Here is a 19,564-nt window from a genome sequence, read left to right on the forward strand (position 1 = left end):
TGGCTGCTGCTGTCAGAGGCTGCAGCCACACTCCCACTCAGTCCCAAACCTCCAGTTGTTCCCTGAAGGTCATCCTGAGTTTAAGCAGCTGGGAGGTCACTGATGCATTGTTACAGGCTACAGGGAGGCTGAAGTAAACTAAGTATATTTATTTCAGAAGATATAGTGTGTCATTAAAAGTGCAGGGTGAGGCAGTACTACTGCCTTTTCAAGTATCTTTTGGCACAGAAGTTACAACTATATACATAAAAATAACTAGCAGCTCTCAGGGTGGTTTTTTAGTCTTGGAAGTCCTTCCAGTAGAAAAGCAGCAGCCAGGTCAGCTTAGAGGAGAATCGTCCAGGAGTCACAGACCTTTACAAAAGGTGAACAGAGAAGCTGTAGCACTGCATAAAGTGAATTATTAACGTTCAGCACTGAAATGCTCTGCTTCCTAATGCTGTCCTCACCCTGGAGGTTCACACACAGTGCTTTCAGGTGACCAGCAAAGCTAAGGAGGTGCTGGCTCACAAGGTGGTTTTGAAGAGGTATGGGTGAGCTTCTTGAGGAGACTTAAACTGAAGTGATTTTAAAAAGTTTTCTTTATGAACCACTTACCTAAGAGCAGCTCCACACAAGACCTGAAGTTGTTGGTGAAGGTGGGAGAAAGGTAAGGCACTAAAAATTGACAGGTCCTTGAAAGATCCCCTAATCCAGCAGTTTGGGCACACTGTAACATGGCTTTTCCTTCTACAGTTACTGATGCTCAAAACCATTTCCAAGGAAGTTTGTGGAACAACAGCAACACAAACCCCTGGGACTGATGGACTCGTGGGGCTCTCTCCCCACCTGATTGAGGAGTGGATCCCAGCAGAGCCCCTCTCCTGGAGCTTGGCATTCTGACTCACCGGGCAGCTCATGAGCAGAGTGGTTTCCTCCTCCATCCCAGTGGTCACTGTGAACTCCGGGTTGTGAGAGCACCTCTGGCTGTGCTCAGTCACTGTCTGCTCCAGGAGTGCCCTGAGCTTCTCTTCTGTCATGCCCTGAGGAAAAGTGAAGTACAAAGAAATCTTACACTGACCTTGCTGCCTCTGTGGCTTAAAACTGCCTCTTGGCAGCAGGCTTGGGCTCTCACAGCTTACACATCACTGGGTGCAGCTCACCTGGGTGCTGATGTACAACCCACACTGGCAAAGAACAGCGTGGTTCCTCACAGTCAGGTTGTTTCTAGAAAGAGGACACAGTGAGCATCATCACAACAGCCAGAAAAAAGGCAGAATTTAGCAAAACCCCTTAGATCATTGCTCATTTTTTTTTTCTTTTGGTGAAACAAACAGTAACAGCAGCCTCTGTTTACCAACTGCTTTTGCCTGTTCAAGCCCAGAAGAGTGGAGAACCTCATTCCAATGCCAAGGGCTTTCTTACTTCCTACACACTGGGCAGATGATCTTGTCACTGGCATCCAAACCCTCCAGCATGGCATTGAGACATTCCTCATCAAACTGCAGGCTCCTCTCATACTCTTCTATAAGTGACTGCTCTGCAAGAACACAGGAAAACACCCTCAGGATCTGGTAGGAACCTGAGGCAGAGCAGCACACAGGAAGCTGAGGCAGCTCCTGGCTTCTGAACTTTGCTTTCTTTGGGTCAGATTTCTACACTTGAGGAAATAATCACTGTTAGTTATATTTTTTTCTGGCTCAGTCTTTACCTGGTCTCAAGTGGGGAGGCTTCCTACTTTCCAACCAACAATTTAGAAGCTTTCCAAATTTATACAGATTCCCAACTGTCTTTTTTTCAGCTCTCAGAACAGTCAGGAAGGGTCTCAGTGTGTTAGAGGAGCCTCTTCTGTATCACGTGGTCTCCAAGAACCAAGGAGCACAGCAGTCTCAGCTGGGTTGGATTATCAGAAAGTCCAGAATATTACAAACCAGAGGGGTCAGAAAACATGCAGAGACTTTACCTTGCAAGATCAGTTCTTGTTGGATCTCCTCCAGCACTGCTAACTCATCGGGGTCCTCTTGCATCTGAAAGGTGCAGCAGTCAGTGACTCTCCCATCCTGGCTACTTTATCACTTCCAGCACCTGACTGAGCTGCCACTGCAACTTAAATTCACTCTGCTCATTCTTTGGTCAACCTCTGTATTTGCAGAGAAAAAAAAATAATCAAGTGCACCATGGAGAACAAACTGTGCTAAAGGGACCTGTGCAAAGCCAACCCTGGTGGGTCAGCACTCAGCCTTGCCAAAGCTTCTTCAAGCACTGAAGTGCTCAGGAGTGGTCAGTGATAAACCAGCTCTGAGAACTGCAAAGGAGGAACCTGCCCTCTGCTGCCGGGCACAGCAGCTTGTGGAGGAAGTAAAGAAGTTCCCCACTTGAGGGCTCCAAGCCCCACGCTGGCTGCAGGAAACCCAGAAACTCCTGAGTTTTGCCAACTCCAACCATCGGGAGGCTGAAGTTCCAGGTGCATTATCCAGGTAGCCTGTAACAAGCCAGAGGAGAAGAGGAGAAGAGCTCGAGGTGTGCCAGGGGAGGTTTGGATTGAGTCCTGGGAACCATTTTTTCCCCATAAAGTCTGTCAGGTCCTGCCCAGGGGTGGTGTCCCCATCCCGCTGTGGGGATGCGATGCTGAGGGCCCTGGCTCAGTGGTGGCCTCGGTTCTGGTTTGGACTCCATGACCCGGAAAGGTTTTTTTCCTACCCCAGGGGTTCTGTGGCTCGGAGCCGGTGCCGTGGGTCGGTACTGACCTGTGCCAGGGCCTCCCCTGTCCTGAGGGAGGGCAGCGTCTCCTGCCCGTCCTGCAGCGTCTGCCACTCCTGCTCCATCACCTCCTGCACCAGCAGCGCTGCCGGGCCGCACACCCCATCCCCGGCCCGGCGGTACCGGTCCAACAGCTTGGCCCGGCTGCTCCTCAGCCTCTCCATGCAGCGCTGGAGGGAGCAGAGCACAGAGAACGCGTCAGCCCCGCACCCAGGTGGGAGTCGGAACCCAAGGTCCGGTCGCATCCCGGAGGGGTGGCACTGGAGCGGGGGAACGGCCTCGATCCGCCCGGCACGGCGGTGCGGAGAGGTTCGGGGATGCGGCGCATCGGGTGCGGGCTGTCCCGCCGGGACACACCCAGGGGACAAACCGGTGTCGAGCTACGGGTGTGACCCTCCCGCCCCGCTCACCTTGCGGTAAGCCTCCTTCCAGGGCGGGACGGACGGGCCCCGGTACCGAGCGCGGGGCCATCGCGCCGCCGCCTCCATGGCGCTGCGGGATGGGGGGGGCAGCGCCTGTGCCTGCGCCGCGGGGCACGCTGGGAAATGTAGTCCGTGAGGAGAGCGGGTAACGGGGGAGGCGTGCGGGGGGAGGTGGGAGAGGGGGAGTGCCTCGGCCTGAGCCGCGGGGGACACCGGGAAATGTAGTGCGTGAGGCGTGAGGGGAGGCGGGGGGGAAGGCGGAGAGGGGGTGTGGGGGGGCAGCTTCACCTCCACCGCGGGGCACACGGGGAAATGCAGTCCGTGAGGCGTGAGGGGAAGCGGGATGGGGGGGGGGGGGGGGGGCAGCGCCTGTGCCTGCGCCGCGGGGCACGCTGGGAAATGTAGTCCGTGAGGCGTGGGGAGGGGCGGGGCGGGTCACGTGACGCGGATGGGGCGGTGCGGGTGACGCGGGGCCCGCGCGCCGCGGGGAGCAGCGATGGCGGCGGAGTGCGGGGCGGCGGAGGCGGTGGCGGAGCAGTGGCGCGCGGCCCTCCCGCAGCACGCGGTGCTCGGCCGCCTCCGCGAGCGCGCGCCCGGCCCTTCCCCGCACCCGCCCCGCACCCCCCTGATCCGAGACCTCCTGGTGGGTGCGGGGGGAGATCTCCTCCTCTGGGACCCCCACGCCCGCGCCTTCCACACCATCGCCCTCCGCCGCCTCGGAGGAAACGACCCCGCCGCGCTCAGCCGCTCCCAGGTGGGGCCCGGCCCGCAGCGGCTCCTCTGAGGGGAGCGGGAGGTGGGAGGGGGGGGTGCGGTCCCTGAAGGGCCCCGGGCGGGGGCTGAGCCTCCATCCCGCCCCTGAGGGGCTTTCCTCGGGGGCTGCGCTGGGCTGTGCGGGGGGAGAGGTTTGGCCTGGTTTGTTGGCGCTGCATGAACCGGGGTTCGGGCTGGGAGGGACCTCAAAGCTCCCCCAGTGCCACCCCTGCCATGGGCAGGGACACCTCCCCCAGCCCAGGGTGCTCCAAGCCCCATCCAGCCTGGCCTGAGACCCTGCCAGGGATGGGGCAGCCACAGCTTCCCTGGGCAACCTGGGGCTCAGCACTCTCATAATGAAGAATTTCTCCCTGATGTCTGACCTGAATCCCCCCTCTGCCGGTGTAAAGCCAACCCAGGTGCCACCCTCCTAGGAGCAGTTCTGGTGGCTTGTGCTTGACTGTCCTCTTTGTGCTTTCAGACCCTCCTCTGCATCAACCCCCCCCTTTTTGAGGTGTACCAGACACTGCTGAGCCCCACGCAGCATCACGTAGCACTCATTGGGACCAAGGGGCTCATGGTGCTGGAGCTGCCCAAGCGCTGGGGGAAGAGTTCTGAGTTTGAAGGTGGGAAATCCACGGTGAACTGTAGGTGGGTGACACCTCAGCTGCTTGACACCATCCTTGTCCTGCCCTCCAGATGGAGGTGGAAGGCATTGGCTGTATGGGGGGTTGTAGGGATGATCACAAAGTTTTTTGGCTCGGGGACTTGCTGGTTGTCAAGGGACCCAAATAAAGGACCTAAATTTGTGGAAAATGCTGAGGTGCTGGGGTGCTCCTCTGGGGTATTCTGTACCCTTCCTGGGCTCTTTTAGCTGAGGTAGCTAAAAGCACACGTCCAGGTGGAACTATAAAAGACTTCAAGCTAAAACTGCCCCTCCAGTGTTAAGAATAATACAGCTGATGGCTTTGAAACCTTTAATTTGGGGTTCTAGCTCCTCTCCCCTCCCTTCCCTTTAGGAATGGCCCCTGTTGAGTTTCTTGTGACTGTTTCTCCTCTGCATTCCAGCACTATTCCTATTGCTGAAAGATTCTTCACGAGCTCAACATCTCTGACCCTGAAGCATGCTGCCTGGTATCCCTGTGAGACATTGGAGCCCCACATTGTGCTTTTGACTTCAGACAACACTGTCAGGTAATAGAGCAGGTGGTAGTTGGTTATCTCAGGCTGATGCATTTTTTTTCACCAGATGATTGTGTCTTGCCACTCTGACCTGGGATATCAATTAAACAATAGGATGGGAGAAATTAGAGGGTCAGCAGGGCCATGTGCCACTCTGCCAGCTGAATGAACACTGCTGCTCTGTCTTTCCCCCAGGTTTTACAGCCTGAAGGTGCCTCAGACACCCATCAAAGTGATTGCTGTGTCAGACACGGAGGAGGAGACTCTAACCATCAATAAAGGGTTTGTGTGGCCTCTTGTCTTTTGAAATGCTTTTGACAGGACAAGGTCTGCTTCCTTAGTTGTGTTTTTAATGAATAAGTGATCACCTACCTGAAAATTCAGTGGTTTTTTCTTTGATGGACTTCTCCAGTACTGGGACTTCTTCCTGGCACAGTAACTGTACTGTTTTGGGTTTGTCTTTCCCTTTTTTCCCATGAAAGAAGGTGATAACAAACTGTCGAGTGTCACGTGTGTGTCAGAGGAGTAAACTGAACAGAGCACATTGTCTTTGCGGTGGGGCTCAGAAGTGTGCAGAATGCTCACTGCCCTGTTTGAGTGCAGAATGCAACACACAGATCATCTTTTTGTTTTCCCTCTTAGGAAAAGGAGGGAAATTAAGTTGGAAAAAAGGAAACCTAGGGGCCTCTCTTAGTGAAGTCACAGCCCTCCCCTGTGCTTGAAGCACCACTCCACCCTCCTCTCTTTCCCTGTGCCACAGGGCAGCTGCTGGCTCTGCTGCAGCCACGAGGAGGATGTCACTCGAGGAGGATGTCACTTGTGTGGGTTTGCTGCTGAACGCAGACAGCCTGTGCCCCAGGCCTGAGGGAGAGGTGCTCAGCAGTGAGGTGTCACCACCTCTGCGTGGCCCTGGTGTTGTTGCTGACTCCAGGTCTTTTTTTTCCCTTGTCCCCAGGAGAGCCTACACAGCATCCCTGGGAGAGACTGCTGTGGCTTTCGACTTTGGTCCCCTGGTGCCTGTCCCCAGGAATGCTCTGGACCAACGAGGGAGTGAGGAGGTGCTGGCCTACCCACTGTACATTTTGTATGAAAATGGAGAGACATTCCTCACCTACATCAGCCTGCTGCAGAGGTAGGGTCCCAGCACCCTGGGTGTGTGTGAGGTGAGGGTGGAGGGGCCATCTCTGACACTGAGGCAGGGCTGGGTTTGTAGTGCTGCCTGGTTTCTCCCTTTGTGTCAGTGTAGACTAAAAACCAAGAACAGGGGTGTCAGGACAGGAGGAAATGGTCTCAAGTTGCCCTGTGGGAGGTTTAGGTTGGATACAAGAAGAAACTTCTTGAAGGGGTAATTAAAGACTGGCACAGGCTGCCCAGGGAGGAGGTTGAATCACCATCCCTGGAGGGGTTTAGCAGGTGGAGTGCTGGGGGATATTCAGCACTGGATTCAGTAGAGTTGGGTTAATGCTTGCACTTGATCTTAGGGGTCTTTTCCAGCCAGAATGAGGCTGTGATCCCAGCAGCACTGTTTGGCCCAGCATGGGAATGATGCAGCACTGAGCAGCTCCTGTCTGTGAGCAACAGAATGGGCTCAGTCCCTCAAACAGTTCTAGCTAGGGAAATGCCAGGCTACAAAAAGCTGCTTGTAAAGTGCTTTGTTAAGCAAGCAAATGAGTGATAAACATAATTAACTTGAGCTTTCTTTGTGTACCTTGTGTCCTTGTATGAAAATCCCTCCTCCTGAACATTCTGAAATGTGGCTTGGTTGCTTTCAAAGCATAAAATGTTATTGCTGAGCTTCAGTGCCTCCTCTGAGATCTCCTCCAAGCAGGTGTGATGCAGACTCTCATTAATCTGCAGAACTCTGGGCTGCTGCTCTCTAAGGGAACTCAAACAGAACTCCAAGCCACTGGGATTTGGGTGGTTTATTTTAGTTATTCTTTTTTGGGTTTTTTTTATAGTTATTATCCAACCAGCTGCTCCGGGCAGCCTTGGGGAGCTCTCCTTCCTTCTTGTGAACACATCATCTGCTTTCTTTCAGCTCTGGAAATCTTGGCAAGCTGCTGGGCCCCCTGCCCATGCACCCTGCTGCAGAGGACAACTATGGCTACGATGCTTGTGCTGTGCTGTGCCTGCCCTGTGTGCCAAACATCCTGGTGATTGCCACTGAGGCAGGAATGCTCTATCACTGTGTGGTCCTGGATGGAGAAGAAGATGATGAGCAGGTACCTTGTTTTGTGGTTTTTTTGTTTTGTTTTTATTTTCTGGACCTATTTTGGTTTCTTTAGTCCAAGTTCTTGGCTGCTGAAGGGCAGGCTGCGTGGCAGGTGCTGCAGCTGCATTGTTTTATAAGGAGGGGGTGAATCTTCCTCCTGTTCCCCACAGTCCCTGTGATTCTCCAGTGATCTTGTTTTTAAATGTCAGTTCTGTAAATCATGGCAGTAAATAAATTTTGAGCAAACTTATTAGGAGCTATTTTAAAGAGGATCCTCTAAGTAGAAACCCTGCTTCTGAGATCAGTTTGTTAAGTGAAAAAAAACCCCAAACCATGAAGGGGCTTGAACTTCTTTCCTTGACAATTAGTGCTTGTCTATCTTATGTAATTCTCTCTTGATGCTGTTTATGTTGGCATTTCTAATTAAATTATGTCTGACAAAAGAATTCAATGCTCTTTCCAGTCAGAGAAGTCATGGGACCCCAGAGCTGATCTTATTCCCTCCCTCTATGTCTTTGAATGTGTTGAGCTGGAACTCGCACTGAAACTGGCATCAGGAGATGAAGAGGAACCTCTGGACTCTGATTTCTCTTGCCCAATCAAACTGCACAGAGGTAGAGTGCTGCTCAGGATTCTCCTTGCTTTAGTTCATTAATTGGGATTGAGCCATTTACAAATTCCCATTGGGGTCAGGGAGGAATTAAAATAAGGATTTGCCTGCTGGTCCTCACCAGAGCTGTGGAAAGGGGAAGCCTGGGAGGTGGCTCAGTGTTTATTCCAGGGCAGGACACCCCTGGGCATGTAAAGCCAAATCCTTTCAGCTGTGGATTCTGAGGTGAAGTTGTTGCAGCCCTGATGCTGTGTGTGTGAGGAAGAGGAAGAATTGATGCTTGTTAGACCATCCAGGAGATTGTGGGGCAGGAGGTTGGGTGGGACAGAGTTTTGGGGCTTTCTGAGGAAGCAGCTGGTCTGCTGACATGAACTGCTCTTCCCCTTAAAATCCAGTGGGTTGAGACAGATGTGGTGTGAGAGGAATAGGTGACAACAACTGATCATGTATTTCAAGAGGTATTTATTTATCCACAGACCTCTAAAGATGCACCCAGCTCGGGTTTTGGGTAGGAACTGGTCAGTACCAGATCATGCCAGCTGGAGAACAGTTTGGTGCACGTGTTCCTCCATGCAGGTCTGAGGGGTGAGTTTGTCTCAGTGCCTTCTCCTACATCTCCTGCTTGAATTTCAGATCCCAAATGCCCCTCACGGTACCACTGCACACACGAGGCTGGTGTCCACAGTGTGGGCTTGACATGGATCAGCAAACTCCACAAATTCCTTCGTTCAGGTGAGGTCTGAGACACAGAGAGGGAAGAGATCACCTGTAACGAGGTGGTGGCTGCAGGTGGGACCAAGGATCCCCTCATCCTGCAACGTGGATCTGATGCACTGGGACAAATCTCTTTGTAGATGAAGAAGACAAAGACAGTTTACAAGAGCTGGGAGCAGACCAGAAGTGCTTTGTTGAACATATTCTTTGTACAAAGCCGTTGCCATGCAGGTAAAAGCCAAACCCTTCCTGTTGCTTCCAGTTGCTATGGAAAGTATTTGTGATTCACTCTCTTCAGCTGCACTCACACCATTAAAGATAGTGGTGTCAGCTTAACAGAATTCAGACAATACAAATAAGCAATTGATTTGTGCCTCAGGATTTGTAATGCACAGTTAGCTAAACTTCTGTGTTACTGCCTGAAAATCACTTATCAAACCAGCAGAAGTTTAAGTTCTATTTATCTGGCCCCAGACAACTCTGAGGCTCAGTTTGGCCAAGAGTCTGGAATGCTGATGTGTCCCTTTTATCCCCTTCTGAAGGATCAAACAGCACCTTCAAAGAAGAGCTGATTTTTGGGGGGCTCCTGAGGTACAGAGCCCATCATTTGCTGGGCTCTGTAACATTTGTATGTTTTATTTTCATACTTCTCTAGGGTCTAATAATTTCTATAGACAATAACATTTAAAAAGTGTTTTAATAGGTGTCAGTCATCTGAGGCAGCAGGGATGGGGACTCCAGGGGCAGGGAGAGGGCAGTTGGACAAAAAGGGGTACACAGAGCACTCGTGTTCTCTCCTGTGCCTCACAGAAGCAGTAGGTAACATTTCCTGGGGCACAGCAGACTTCTGAACATTTTTTTTATTGACTGGTTAATTGTGTTTTCTTCCCTTCAGGCAACCTGCTCCAATTAGAGGATTTTGGATTGTTTCTGACATCCTGGGGCCCACCATGATCTGCATCACAAACACCTACGAGTGCATCACGAGGCCTCTCTTGTGCGTAGCTCTGGACTGGTTTGAAATCCCCACTGCTGCAGGAAAAGGACCTTTGGCTGTTATCTTTAATTCTTCTTCTTTTGATCCTTTGACTCTGGACTCTTCCAGGAGTCTGGATGCCCTGTCTTAGGACAGCACACAATGACATTTTCCCTTCTGATTGAGCATTATTTTAGTACTCCTTATCAGTACTACTGACAAGGTGTTTGTAAGGGATGTAATTAATTAATATCATTTCTAATGAGGCAGCATTAGGGCAACAGCTGTATCAAAAGCTTTGTGACATTATTGATGGAGGTTTTTTAGGTCATTTTACAGTGAGGAATCTGATTATCAGAAATTCATTCAGAGACAGTGGGATAAAGAGTTGTGGTGGGCACCAAAGTTGTGTTTGTGTGAAGAAAAAAGGGTTCTTAAATGCTTTAAAGTGCTGGAAGTTTAGGAAGCTTTTTAAAGCAATTTTGTTTGGGGCAGTGAGGAGGATACAGACTGGTTTGTAGATTTGCATTCACACAATTAATTGAGCTGATCAAGGGGAGGGCACTATTTTAACTTAATTTATTGCTGAGAACTCAGTTTAATGCATGAGAGGTACCTTCAGCAGAGCTAGGATTTATATCAGGTTCTCCTACAGACCTTTTATTTAGTTTTATTTCTTCAGTGTTCCTAAGTAGGGTTTCCCAGCTCCTTTGAACCCCATTATCTGAAGTGACACAGATGGGCACAGTGACTGAGCTGCTCTGGACTGGCCAAGCTCTTGCCTTGTCAGGGAACCTTCTGCTCCTACAGTGAAATGCTATTTATGATTCTTGCTGGTTTCAGCTGTGGCCAGCCAGAAAGCTGTGGTGGAGATGAGCTCCACCAGCCTTGTCCAGAGCTGGATTTACCACACAAGTGCAGTGGTTTTTTTTTCTTGGATCACTTCTGACTTAACTGCTGTAACACGGGAGCTCCACAGCAGACGAGTTCCTCACCTTCACTATTGAAATGCTGACGTAGTTTTAACTTCTCTGTCTCAAACTGTTCTCTGCTTTGCCATTGCCTCGTAGAAGTACAGTTCACCCTGCATCCCCTCCTCTGCTCTGCACCAGAGAAGATGAAGATGTTGCTGTTTCCCCACTCCGGATCCTGGCCAAGTCACAGCATTCATTTGAGAAGCACATCCGGGGCATCCTGCAGCGCAGCTCTGCCAACCCCTTGTTTCTGAAGTAAGTAAATGTCTTTTCCACAGCAACCTGACGAGGGGAGACCCAGAAATCCTGTGTGTTCATCACCTCCTGACTGAACAGCCCTACAGCAGTAATGGGGCACTGCTCCTGTCTGTATGGACAGCACTGAAACAGCTGTGTAGGATGGGAGGGAGATTGTCTTGGTCCTGGCTGCTGATCAAAGCAGGGCTGACCTCAGCTCATCACTTGTCCCATTGTCTTTGGGATTTCCTTATCTAAGGAAAATAATTTATAGGAAAGGGATTTAATTCCAGCCCCTCACTTCCACAACTGAGCCCCCAGGGCCCTTACCTTCAGTACTGTGAGGGCTTTAGCCTTTCCAAGGAGCATGTTAGAGGAGGAATGCAAGAACCTGTCTCCCATATTCTTAAGGTCTGCTGATAAAGATACTGCTCCTCCCCCTGAAGAATGCCTTCAGCTGCTCAGCAGAGCCACACAAGTGTTCAGAGAGGAATATATACTGAAACAGGATCTGGCAAGAGAGGAAATCCAGCAAAGGTAATGCAAACCCCTCCCAAATACCTGCTGCACACTGTCTGTGTGAAACAGCAGCACTAAGTACCCAGTACTTCTCTGCTGGTCTGTGTAAATGAGACAAGTCAACTAGCTCATGGAACACCAGAACTGAAAATTGAGTTTCCAGGGAAAGCAGGGGTGAGTGTAATTATCTCTAGAGTGGTTCACAGGGCAAAGGGGAGAAAAGAAAGTCAACACACACTTAAAATCCTTCTTGCTTGGTGCTGTCAGTCTGCCTGTGCCAGTGGGTGGCAGGAAATTCTTTGTCCCCAGCAATAAGCCTGACAGGAAAATTTCATTAAGTCTCTGCTTCTTCAAATTATAGATATTTGTTTATATTATCAAGTTAAGACAAGATGGAAGAGTTTCTTCTCACCACTGCCCATATTTCAGTATCTCCAGCTCTTTATTCTCCTTGGAGCATTGATCACTTCTGTCATATTTTCTGTGTGACCTAAACCCTAATACAACTGGGTTGCTGTTGGGGGTGATTTGATTTTCCATATGTATTTATTTAAAGAGTGAAGCTGCTGTGGAGACAGAAAAAAAAACAACTTGAAGATCTTAATTACCTTCGAGAGGAAAAGTGAGTATCAGCTGCCTGCTTTGGTCAAGTCAGGCATCAGGAATCTTACACCCTTGTACTTTATGCAGGGCCCTGTGGGAAACCAGTGAGAACCAAATGCATTCCCAGCATGTAGTTAAGCATGGGGGTTCCCTCCCTGCTCCTGGGCTGGTTCCACATCCAGGCTGCCTTGCCTGGAAGTCTGAAGTCAATAAATACTCAGTGAAATTTCTCACTTCCATAAAGGAAAAGTCTGCGGGAAATGGCCGAGCGCTTGGCTGACAAATACGAAGAAGCCAAAGAGAAGCAAGAAGATATCATGAACAGGTGAGTGGAAACTACACTCTGTTTCATCACAGATCACTTGCTGTTGTATGGAAGTTTGTAAGTGTGGTAGAACAGCAGGAAGTGTCACCCTGGTCGTCAGACACCTGGGATTCTGTGTGCTCTCAGTGGTGGTTTTTCAGACTGAGTCAATTTGCTGTTCAGAAATCACCATGTGAGACTGGTGGAAAGAGAAAAGCTGAGTCTTAAGCCCCTAAAGCTCAGGAGCAGAGGCAGAAGTGTGAGGCTGCCTGTGGCTCAGTGCAAGTGCTCTAACAGGGAAGTTAATTCAGCACCTTTTCTTGCTTTGAAGGATGAAGAAAGTACTTCGGAGTTTCCACTCTCAGCTTCCTGTTCTGTCAGACAGTGAGAAAGATATGAGGAAAGAGCTGCAGACAGTGCATGACCAGCTGCAGCACCTGAGCAATGCCATCAGACAGGTGAGACACCAAGTATCTGCCTGGCAGGATACTCACAACCCCTCAGAACCACCTAATGGTAGTGCTGAGAGCCACTCTGCACAAGCAACACCACACTACCATAGCTTCTGATCCTTGTGAGCAATAGAGAGAACTGCTCCCTGCACACCCTCACGAAGTTTGTGTCCCTCAGTGCCTGGCACTAATGCTCTTTTCTCTCTGGGGGAGGAAGTGTGCAAAAGCAAGCAGATTCTAACCCAAAGAGCACGTGTTCATCATGGTGTAACACACCAGGCTGTCTGGCAGGCAGTACCCACACTGACTGAGGGCTTTTTGTGCACATCTGCCAGGTTAAAATGAAAATGGAATACCAGCAGAAGATGATGGAGAAGGGCACTGGCCCTCGACAGCCCAGCATCAGCCTCAGTGCCTACCAGAGGAAGTGCATCCAAACCGTCCTGAAAGAGGAGTAAGTTAAAGCTTGGATCCTCCTGTGGACCCTGGCACTCAGGTTATCAATTCCAGTCGAGTTTCCAGGGTATAATTTAACCTTTTGCTGCAGGAAGGGCTGATTCCTTCACTAGCTGGAGCTGGTTTGATGCATAATATGTGCTAACCCCTGGCAGAAGCCAATTTATTTAAAGCAGATTTAGTTTGTCTCCTTTCTGCCCAAGGGTATTTTGGCAGTTTTGTATCCAGTCTGTAATTAACAAAAGGACTTGCAACAGTGATCCCATTCTCTCCTTCTATGATCTGAAACACTTCCCTTCCTGGTTGGCTTTGAGCAGAAATGCCCTGCAGCTTTTTGACTTGGATTTATTTTTCTTGAAGGGGAGATCGCATCAGAGAAATGGTGAAACAAATCAATGACATCAGAAGCCATGTGAACTTCTGACATGGCCAAGATGAGGAACCTACACCAAAAGGCTGGACAAGCTTTAACTTTTCCCTGCTATTTCCCATTGTATATTTAACATTTGTATGTTGAACTATATACCTCTTACTGGTTTGTACAGTTGGACAATGAAATAAAATACTTTTGGTAAGATTCCTTACACAATGCATTTTTCCTGCTTTTCTCCTGGGGAAAGGTATTTTAAACCTGGGGGGTGTGACAGGATAACACTCACAGCTAGCTCAGGAGGCAGGGAAGGTTTTTACTCCTTCCTGGGGTTACTTTGGGAGACTTCTACCCTTGGTCCATGGCTGTGGGGGAGGCCTGTGGCAGAAGGCAGAGCAGAAAGACCAGAGAAGCACACACACTTCAGCAGCTTTGGTTTTTTTCTATTTGTGGTTTTTTTTGTTGGTTTTTTTGTTTTTTTTTTTTTAATTTGGAACACTTTCTTCATAAAGGACACACCTTCAATACAGTTAACAAATGGTTACACTTGAATCCTGGAGACAGCAGAATTCTACACCCACAATTGCACAGGACACCAATGGCTTGGTTCACTGGAATGCAGTATTAACTTCCCAACACTCAGTTTGCCTTTATCAAAAGATGGCTCCAGAGTCTGTCTTGACAATAAAAGGCCAATTATTTATCTGCTGTAGACAAACCTAAAGTGGACAATAAATAATTGTTCCCCCCTCCCCACACACCCCTTAGAAAAGGTGACAGGGCCAAGCTCAGGTTTGAAAAGTACTGCACTGCTACAAAAGTGGCAAGGTCAGAGGTGCCAAAGTGAAGCTGTATGGAAGGAGCTGTTAGTACCTGGTAGGTAATGAGGTTACCAGACATGCTGCAAGAACACTTTTTTTTTTTTTACAGATTAAGACTATACAGGTGTAGGAATGCATACAAAATTTGACCTCATCCCTCTCACACTCTGCATGAACAGAATCCCATTTTCTAATCCACTCACCCCCTGTATCATAGCTGACCTCCTGGGTTAGAAGTTGTGCCTGTTCATCTCTTAGTAAGCAAGGAGAACCTCCCACCCAACTTAAATCAAGCTCCAGAACACTGAGAACTGGAGGGAGGAGCATTTGTTTTCTGTATTTTCGTGAGCAATAACCCCATAACCCATCCAGTGCATATCAACACCCAGAGCTTTTGCTACACTTCATTTACAGTCCTAACTGCAGATTTGGCACACACTGTTTTGGTTTTAAAGGCCCCTGTAAGTTTCTTAAATTCAGGAGAAGTTTGAATTCCTGCTTCTGAAGCTGTGCTTTCCTTCAGTCCCTCTGGGTCAGCAGGACATCCCCCACCACTTCTGTGAACAGTCACAGGCTCCCAATTTAAAACTAAAAACCATTAAAAAAAAAAAAAAAAGAAAAAAAAAAGGTATAATCTTAAGGTGCATCAGCTGGGGGAAGAGGTCTCTGATGTTCCAGCTCTAAAATGGTAACAGCCAAGCCAAGTGCCCAACCAGGAGTAAAGGTGTGCAGGTGTGTGATGGGGTAAGGTGGTAAAACACCCACCTGGCAGTCCTCTCCAGCCCAACAGGTAATTCCTCCACTGCCTCACCTGCTGCCTGGTGTAAAAGCAAAGAAACCACCAGCAGCACCAACCCCTCCAGGTCAGTCTCATCTCTCTGCCCTGCCCCAGATGCCCCCAGCCTCCTCTACCCCAGCACTGCTGAGAACAACACCCCAGGGAGCACCCAGACACCTGCACAGCTCCCTTCCAACAGCTCCTGTGTTTGTCACTGTGTCCATGAACATCTCACACCCCCTGCCTGCCCCCAGGCACTGCAGCAAGGCCCCAGCAGTGACACCACAACACCTAAAGCAAACCCTGGCAACAGTCTGCAAACAGGCACAGAGGAACAGCCCCACCAGCCCTGCACAATCTGAAACAATCTCCAAGAGGCAGCTACGGCCATGGGTGTTGAGAGCAGAGAGCTGGGGATACTGAGATGTGGAGCAGAAGGGATGCTGACAGGGCATGGACAGCCCCTTCCCTTGCTCTCTTGCACTAGGACAGTCCAGAAACTCAACCAAAAATAATTTTCCTGCCCAAGTTTTCAGGTGCAGCTCCTCAAGAGTTCAGCTTGCTAAAGAGATGTATGGGAGTTGTAGTCACCAGGCTGCCTTCAAACACTGCTGCACCAGTTAAGCAGTAACCAGTTAAGAGAGTGGTTTTGGGAAGGAAAAAAGAGGAAAAAGCTTTTCATTCTGTGGTTCCTAATAAAGACTGTTTTTTACATTTCTTCTCCCAAGCTTATTCATCAGACTAAGACTCCAACCACCAGAAAACCAACTGCAAAACATCTAGTACTGGATTTCTGCATCAGGAGGCAGCTTACTGTCACCTCACAGTTCAGTAAAGAGTGAGTGAGGTTAAAAACCCCTCATCACTGGGTAACAGCCAATTCATAAAGAACCTAAGCCACGTTTCAGTTTCACCTTGGAGTGAAATTAAGTGTCATCTTAAGAAGATGACAGTTCTGCCATCTGTTAGCCCAGTCATTACAAAGGTAGGAAAAATGGCTCTTGGGTATCAGGATTAAGAAAGGAATTAATTGCTTAGGGTGAACAAAATGCTTTAATTCTTGCCATAAGTGACAAGGAACTGAGCTGGTATGCTTCTTTTTGGCTCCTTTTAAGGCATTTTTCTTCAAAACCACTGGTTCTAACTCTATGTAAGTACCAGGATAGACATTGCTAAAAATGAGAATTTAAATAAAGTCACGTGCATTACAGCTTGGAGCATTTTTTCTCACTTCAGGATTTCTTCATCACCTTCAGACCTCTGGCCAAGTCAAGACAAAACCACACACAGTGGAGGAAAACCTAAATCCCAAATCCTGAAGAGTAACAATGTGCTCCTTCAGCCTTCTTTCTTTTAACTAAGCTGTAAGGAGGGGCCAGTTCAAGCACTCAGTTTGCACCAGCACTATCATCAACACTTCCAACCATACCTGAAACCATCACTGTCCAACTGTGTGCATAAACTCCAGTAAAAGGAGGAAGAGGAGGAAGAATGGTCAGTGTTACTGCCATACATTTACAGAACATGAAACCCACACCTAGCACCTGACTGGTCACCAGAACTCCTCACCTCTGCTGTCCTGTTACACAGGGATAGCTACAGAAACATGGGAGGAGTCAGCTCTTAGCAACAGCACGAGACTGCACTTTGAATAAGAGATGCACTGTACCTTCCAAGGGTGAACCAGAGGAATAATGCAGCTCCAGCCCCTTTGTGCTCTGTGACTGAGTGCAATTTCTGCTTTGCAGACCAGCACCCCCACCCAGCAGAGAGGGGTCAAGCTGACTGCTTCATTCAGCACCTTCCTGTGACACTTCCAGGGAAAGAAAGGTCACAACTTCTACAGCTGGTGCCATCCACTGGAGCAAAGCAGACCTGCACAAACCCTGTGCCACTGCTCAGACAGCACACAGGATTTTTACCAGCCTCTGGTTTGAGTTTTTTTGTAACACAGAAGGGATTACAGGTGCTGCTCAGCATTAGAGATGAGGACGAGCCAGCTGCAGTTCCATATTCTGAATTTTCAAAAGGAGATTACAAAACAGTGCATTTCTTGTGCTTTTCATTAACTAGCAGAATTCAACGGAAAAACAATTCAAGGAGCTAAATTCTCAGTACATTTTTCTTTTTTTTTCTTTTTTTGATCAGCATTTGTCTGTTCAGGAGACACACAGCTCACTCATATCCACCACATTTCAGCAGCATTCAGATTCCTCAGCACAAAGTGGTTACCACAAAATGGTAAAAAAAAAAAAAAAAAAAAAAAAAAAAGAAGAAAGAAAAAAAGAAAAAAAAGTACTGAGTTATGAAATAAGATCAATATCCAGTGTCCTGCTAATAAAGTCATATTTTAATATAAAATATTCATACAGCATACTCTACACCTCATTCTCTCTGCTAGCTGAATACTGTTACTGACTATTCAAACAGAAAAACTTCAACCACTTTGCTCTTCAGTGTTCTGGAGGGACAATAGGGGTTCCAGCAGCTATTTTGATCGCAGTAGTGGAGGGAAAGGAAAGAGGGAAAGACAGAGGGTAAATGTTCCAAAACTCTATATTAGGTTACGAAGTCGGCTGAAAGAGGGGAAGTTTTTCAGAATGTAAGGACTGATCCCACTCAGTGGAACACGAAACACTGCACTCATTAGTGTTTCCATTAGAAAGTTCTCCTTCCTACACTGCAAGTCACCCTTGTGCTCTCTTCCTGCCCAGTACGAAACCTTTTTCCCCCTCTAGAAACAAAACTTAAGTCACTGCTCCCCTCTGTTGTCTTCTGCTCTTTCGGTTAGAGTTAAATAATAATTAATGTTGCTATAAAGATGAGTTAAAAACCCCAAACACAGCCTTGGAGCCTGCCCATCAGGGGTCATGTTTCAGGAAGCTGATTAATGTCCGTCAGTTTTGTGTCGTTCAGGATTGCACGGATCCTCTCCAGGGAATCTGCCTGCCGGATCCGTTCCAGCTGCACCTGCAGGAAACCAAGGGATGCAGTGAGCTGGGGGAATGTGCCAGGCCCAGACCACAGAACCAGAACTGGGCCAACAGGCAACCTGAGCAACCCCCCCAGTAGCTGTGCAAGCAGGAGAGAGACTGAATTAGCAGCTGGGAAGCGCGAGGACTGAAGGAGCACGGGCTTGGTGGAGAACCAAGAATGGAGGGAAAGGAAGACATAAAGCAGCTGTGGTTTTACAATAAAAAGCCCCTCTCTGGAGGCTCAAGCAAGAATTCATCAGCTCTCTACTGGTTCTTTTGCCTAATGACCTGTCACTGACACCACACTGGCCAAGCACACTGGAGATGATATGCAAAGCAATGTAAACTTCCACAAAAAGAACCCAGCAGTACCCAGACCTGCCCTACAAGGCTTTCAAGGTCAAAATTAAGTTCAAACTGCCATTCAAACTTCCACATTGTTTGCATTCTGTCCCTGGGCTTTCAGTTGTAAATTCCCAACTCGTGGTTAATTGAAATTTGGTCCTTCCTGTCCTGATTTGGCCACTGGGCACCTCACACAAGCCATACTCACCCGGGCTCTCCACTAACAAGGTCAGGGAAAGAAATAACCCTGTACCAAGAAAAATCCTCATCTGATGGTGACCTCTCCTGTCACAGAGCAGATCTCGTGCTACACACAGTGGCACAAACCACTGTTTGAACTGAACCAACTTGAGAAACTACAGTGTAGTAAGTGCTTAGGGGCAGAAAGAAAACACAAAATACAGAGCTACAACACTCTTACTGAGTTCAGTTCTGAAGGCCTGCTAAAATACCTGTAAGTTTTGAAAAACTGTGTGGCACTTCTTCAAAGTGGTGCATATGTTTTTGTTCTAAGAACTGAATTAACCAGTGCATGTAGTACTTGGAGGATGATGACAAGCAGGAAGCAATTGCACCAGCCAGGACAGCTCAATAGTCTCCTTTGTCCTACCTACACCAGAAACAGCCAGAACAAAAGAGTACAGTTTCCTATGGTCCATCCAGCTAAACTGTCTAGTAAACAATCTCCCATATTCCTGTTCTAGTTTTCCAAATAAAGATGAGCACTTGACTCAAATAATGAATATTTTTAGTTCTGCTGAACGTCACTGAGCAGGCTGGCCAAGAATTCAAAGAAGACAGTGCTGACATTCATTAACTCCTTTGTGAGGAAGATTTCTGGTGAACTGGAATGTGAGGGGGGTGCCAATTCTAAAAACCAACACTGAAGGTGAGATCAGTGTAGCCTGGCTGCCTGAGGAGACAATCACCCATCACACATCATTACAGAACCCTTTGTGCTCTCTGCAGTTAACAGAAAAAGAACCCAGCCTGACAAATTGGAATGATCCTTGATGAACACCCCTGCCAAAACTCCTTCCTCCAGCCACCTCTCAGTATCTCAGTGCTTACCACAGGTTCCCCTTTTTGGAGGAAATACAAGGACAGCAACAGTGACAATAA

The 19,564-nt window shown here is 48.6% G+C and overlaps 3 protein-coding genes across 3 annotated transcripts in view; 1 reads left to right on the forward strand and 2 right to left on the reverse strand.

Annotated features, from left to right (window-relative positions):
- Nucleotides 1-134: 134 nt before the first annotated feature.
- RPAIN (RPA interacting protein) lies at nucleotides 135-3,244 on the reverse strand. Its single transcript, XM_030462502.1, has 7 exons — nucleotides 3,150-3,244; nucleotides 2,727-2,909; nucleotides 1,943-2,006; nucleotides 1,405-1,519; nucleotides 1,143-1,206; nucleotides 888-1,022; nucleotides 135-354 (listed from the first exon to the last, which is right to left on the reverse strand). Exons 1-7 carry the CDS (start codon nucleotides 3,225-3,227, stop codon nucleotides 325-327), a joined length of 669 nt encoding a protein of 222 aa, XP_030318362.1. The 5' UTR covers nucleotides 3,228-3,244; the 3' UTR covers nucleotides 135-324.
- A 413-nt stretch (nucleotides 3,245-3,657) lies between these two features.
- NUP88 (nucleoporin 88) lies at nucleotides 3,658-13,727 on the forward strand. The gene is made up of 17 exons (XM_030462531.1): nucleotides 3,658-3,915; nucleotides 4,396-4,565; nucleotides 4,983-5,108; nucleotides 5,292-5,378; nucleotides 6,052-6,228; nucleotides 7,135-7,318; nucleotides 7,772-7,922; nucleotides 8,552-8,650; nucleotides 8,773-8,863; nucleotides 9,528-9,629; nucleotides 10,679-10,837; nucleotides 11,231-11,356; nucleotides 11,895-11,960; nucleotides 12,186-12,266; nucleotides 12,577-12,703; nucleotides 13,033-13,151; nucleotides 13,514-13,727. Exons 1-17 carry the CDS (start codon nucleotides 3,658-3,660, stop codon nucleotides 13,575-13,577), a joined length of 2,187 nt encoding a protein of 728 aa, XP_030318391.1. The 3' UTR covers nucleotides 13,578-13,727.
- Nucleotides 13,728-17,451: 3,724 nt separating this feature from the next.
- Nucleotides 17,452-19,564, reverse strand: part of RABEP1 (rabaptin, RAB GTPase binding effector protein 1) — a 44,166-nt gene continuing 42,053 nt past the window's right edge. The window contains exon 18 of the mRNA XM_030462532.1: nucleotides 17,452-18,092. Within this exon, the coding sequence (XP_030318392.1) occupies nucleotides 17,991-18,092 (102 nt within the window). The 3' untranslated portion in view covers nucleotides 17,452-17,990. The remainder of the gene's footprint in view (nucleotides 18,093-19,564) is intronic.

The sequence above is a fragment of the Calypte anna genome, chromosome 19, assembly GCF_003957555.1.
Source record: "Calypte anna isolate BGI_N300 chromosome 19, bCalAnn1_v1.p, whole genome shotgun sequence".
Classification (NCBI taxonomy): Eukaryota; Metazoa; Chordata; class Aves; order Apodiformes; family Trochilidae; genus Calypte; species Calypte anna.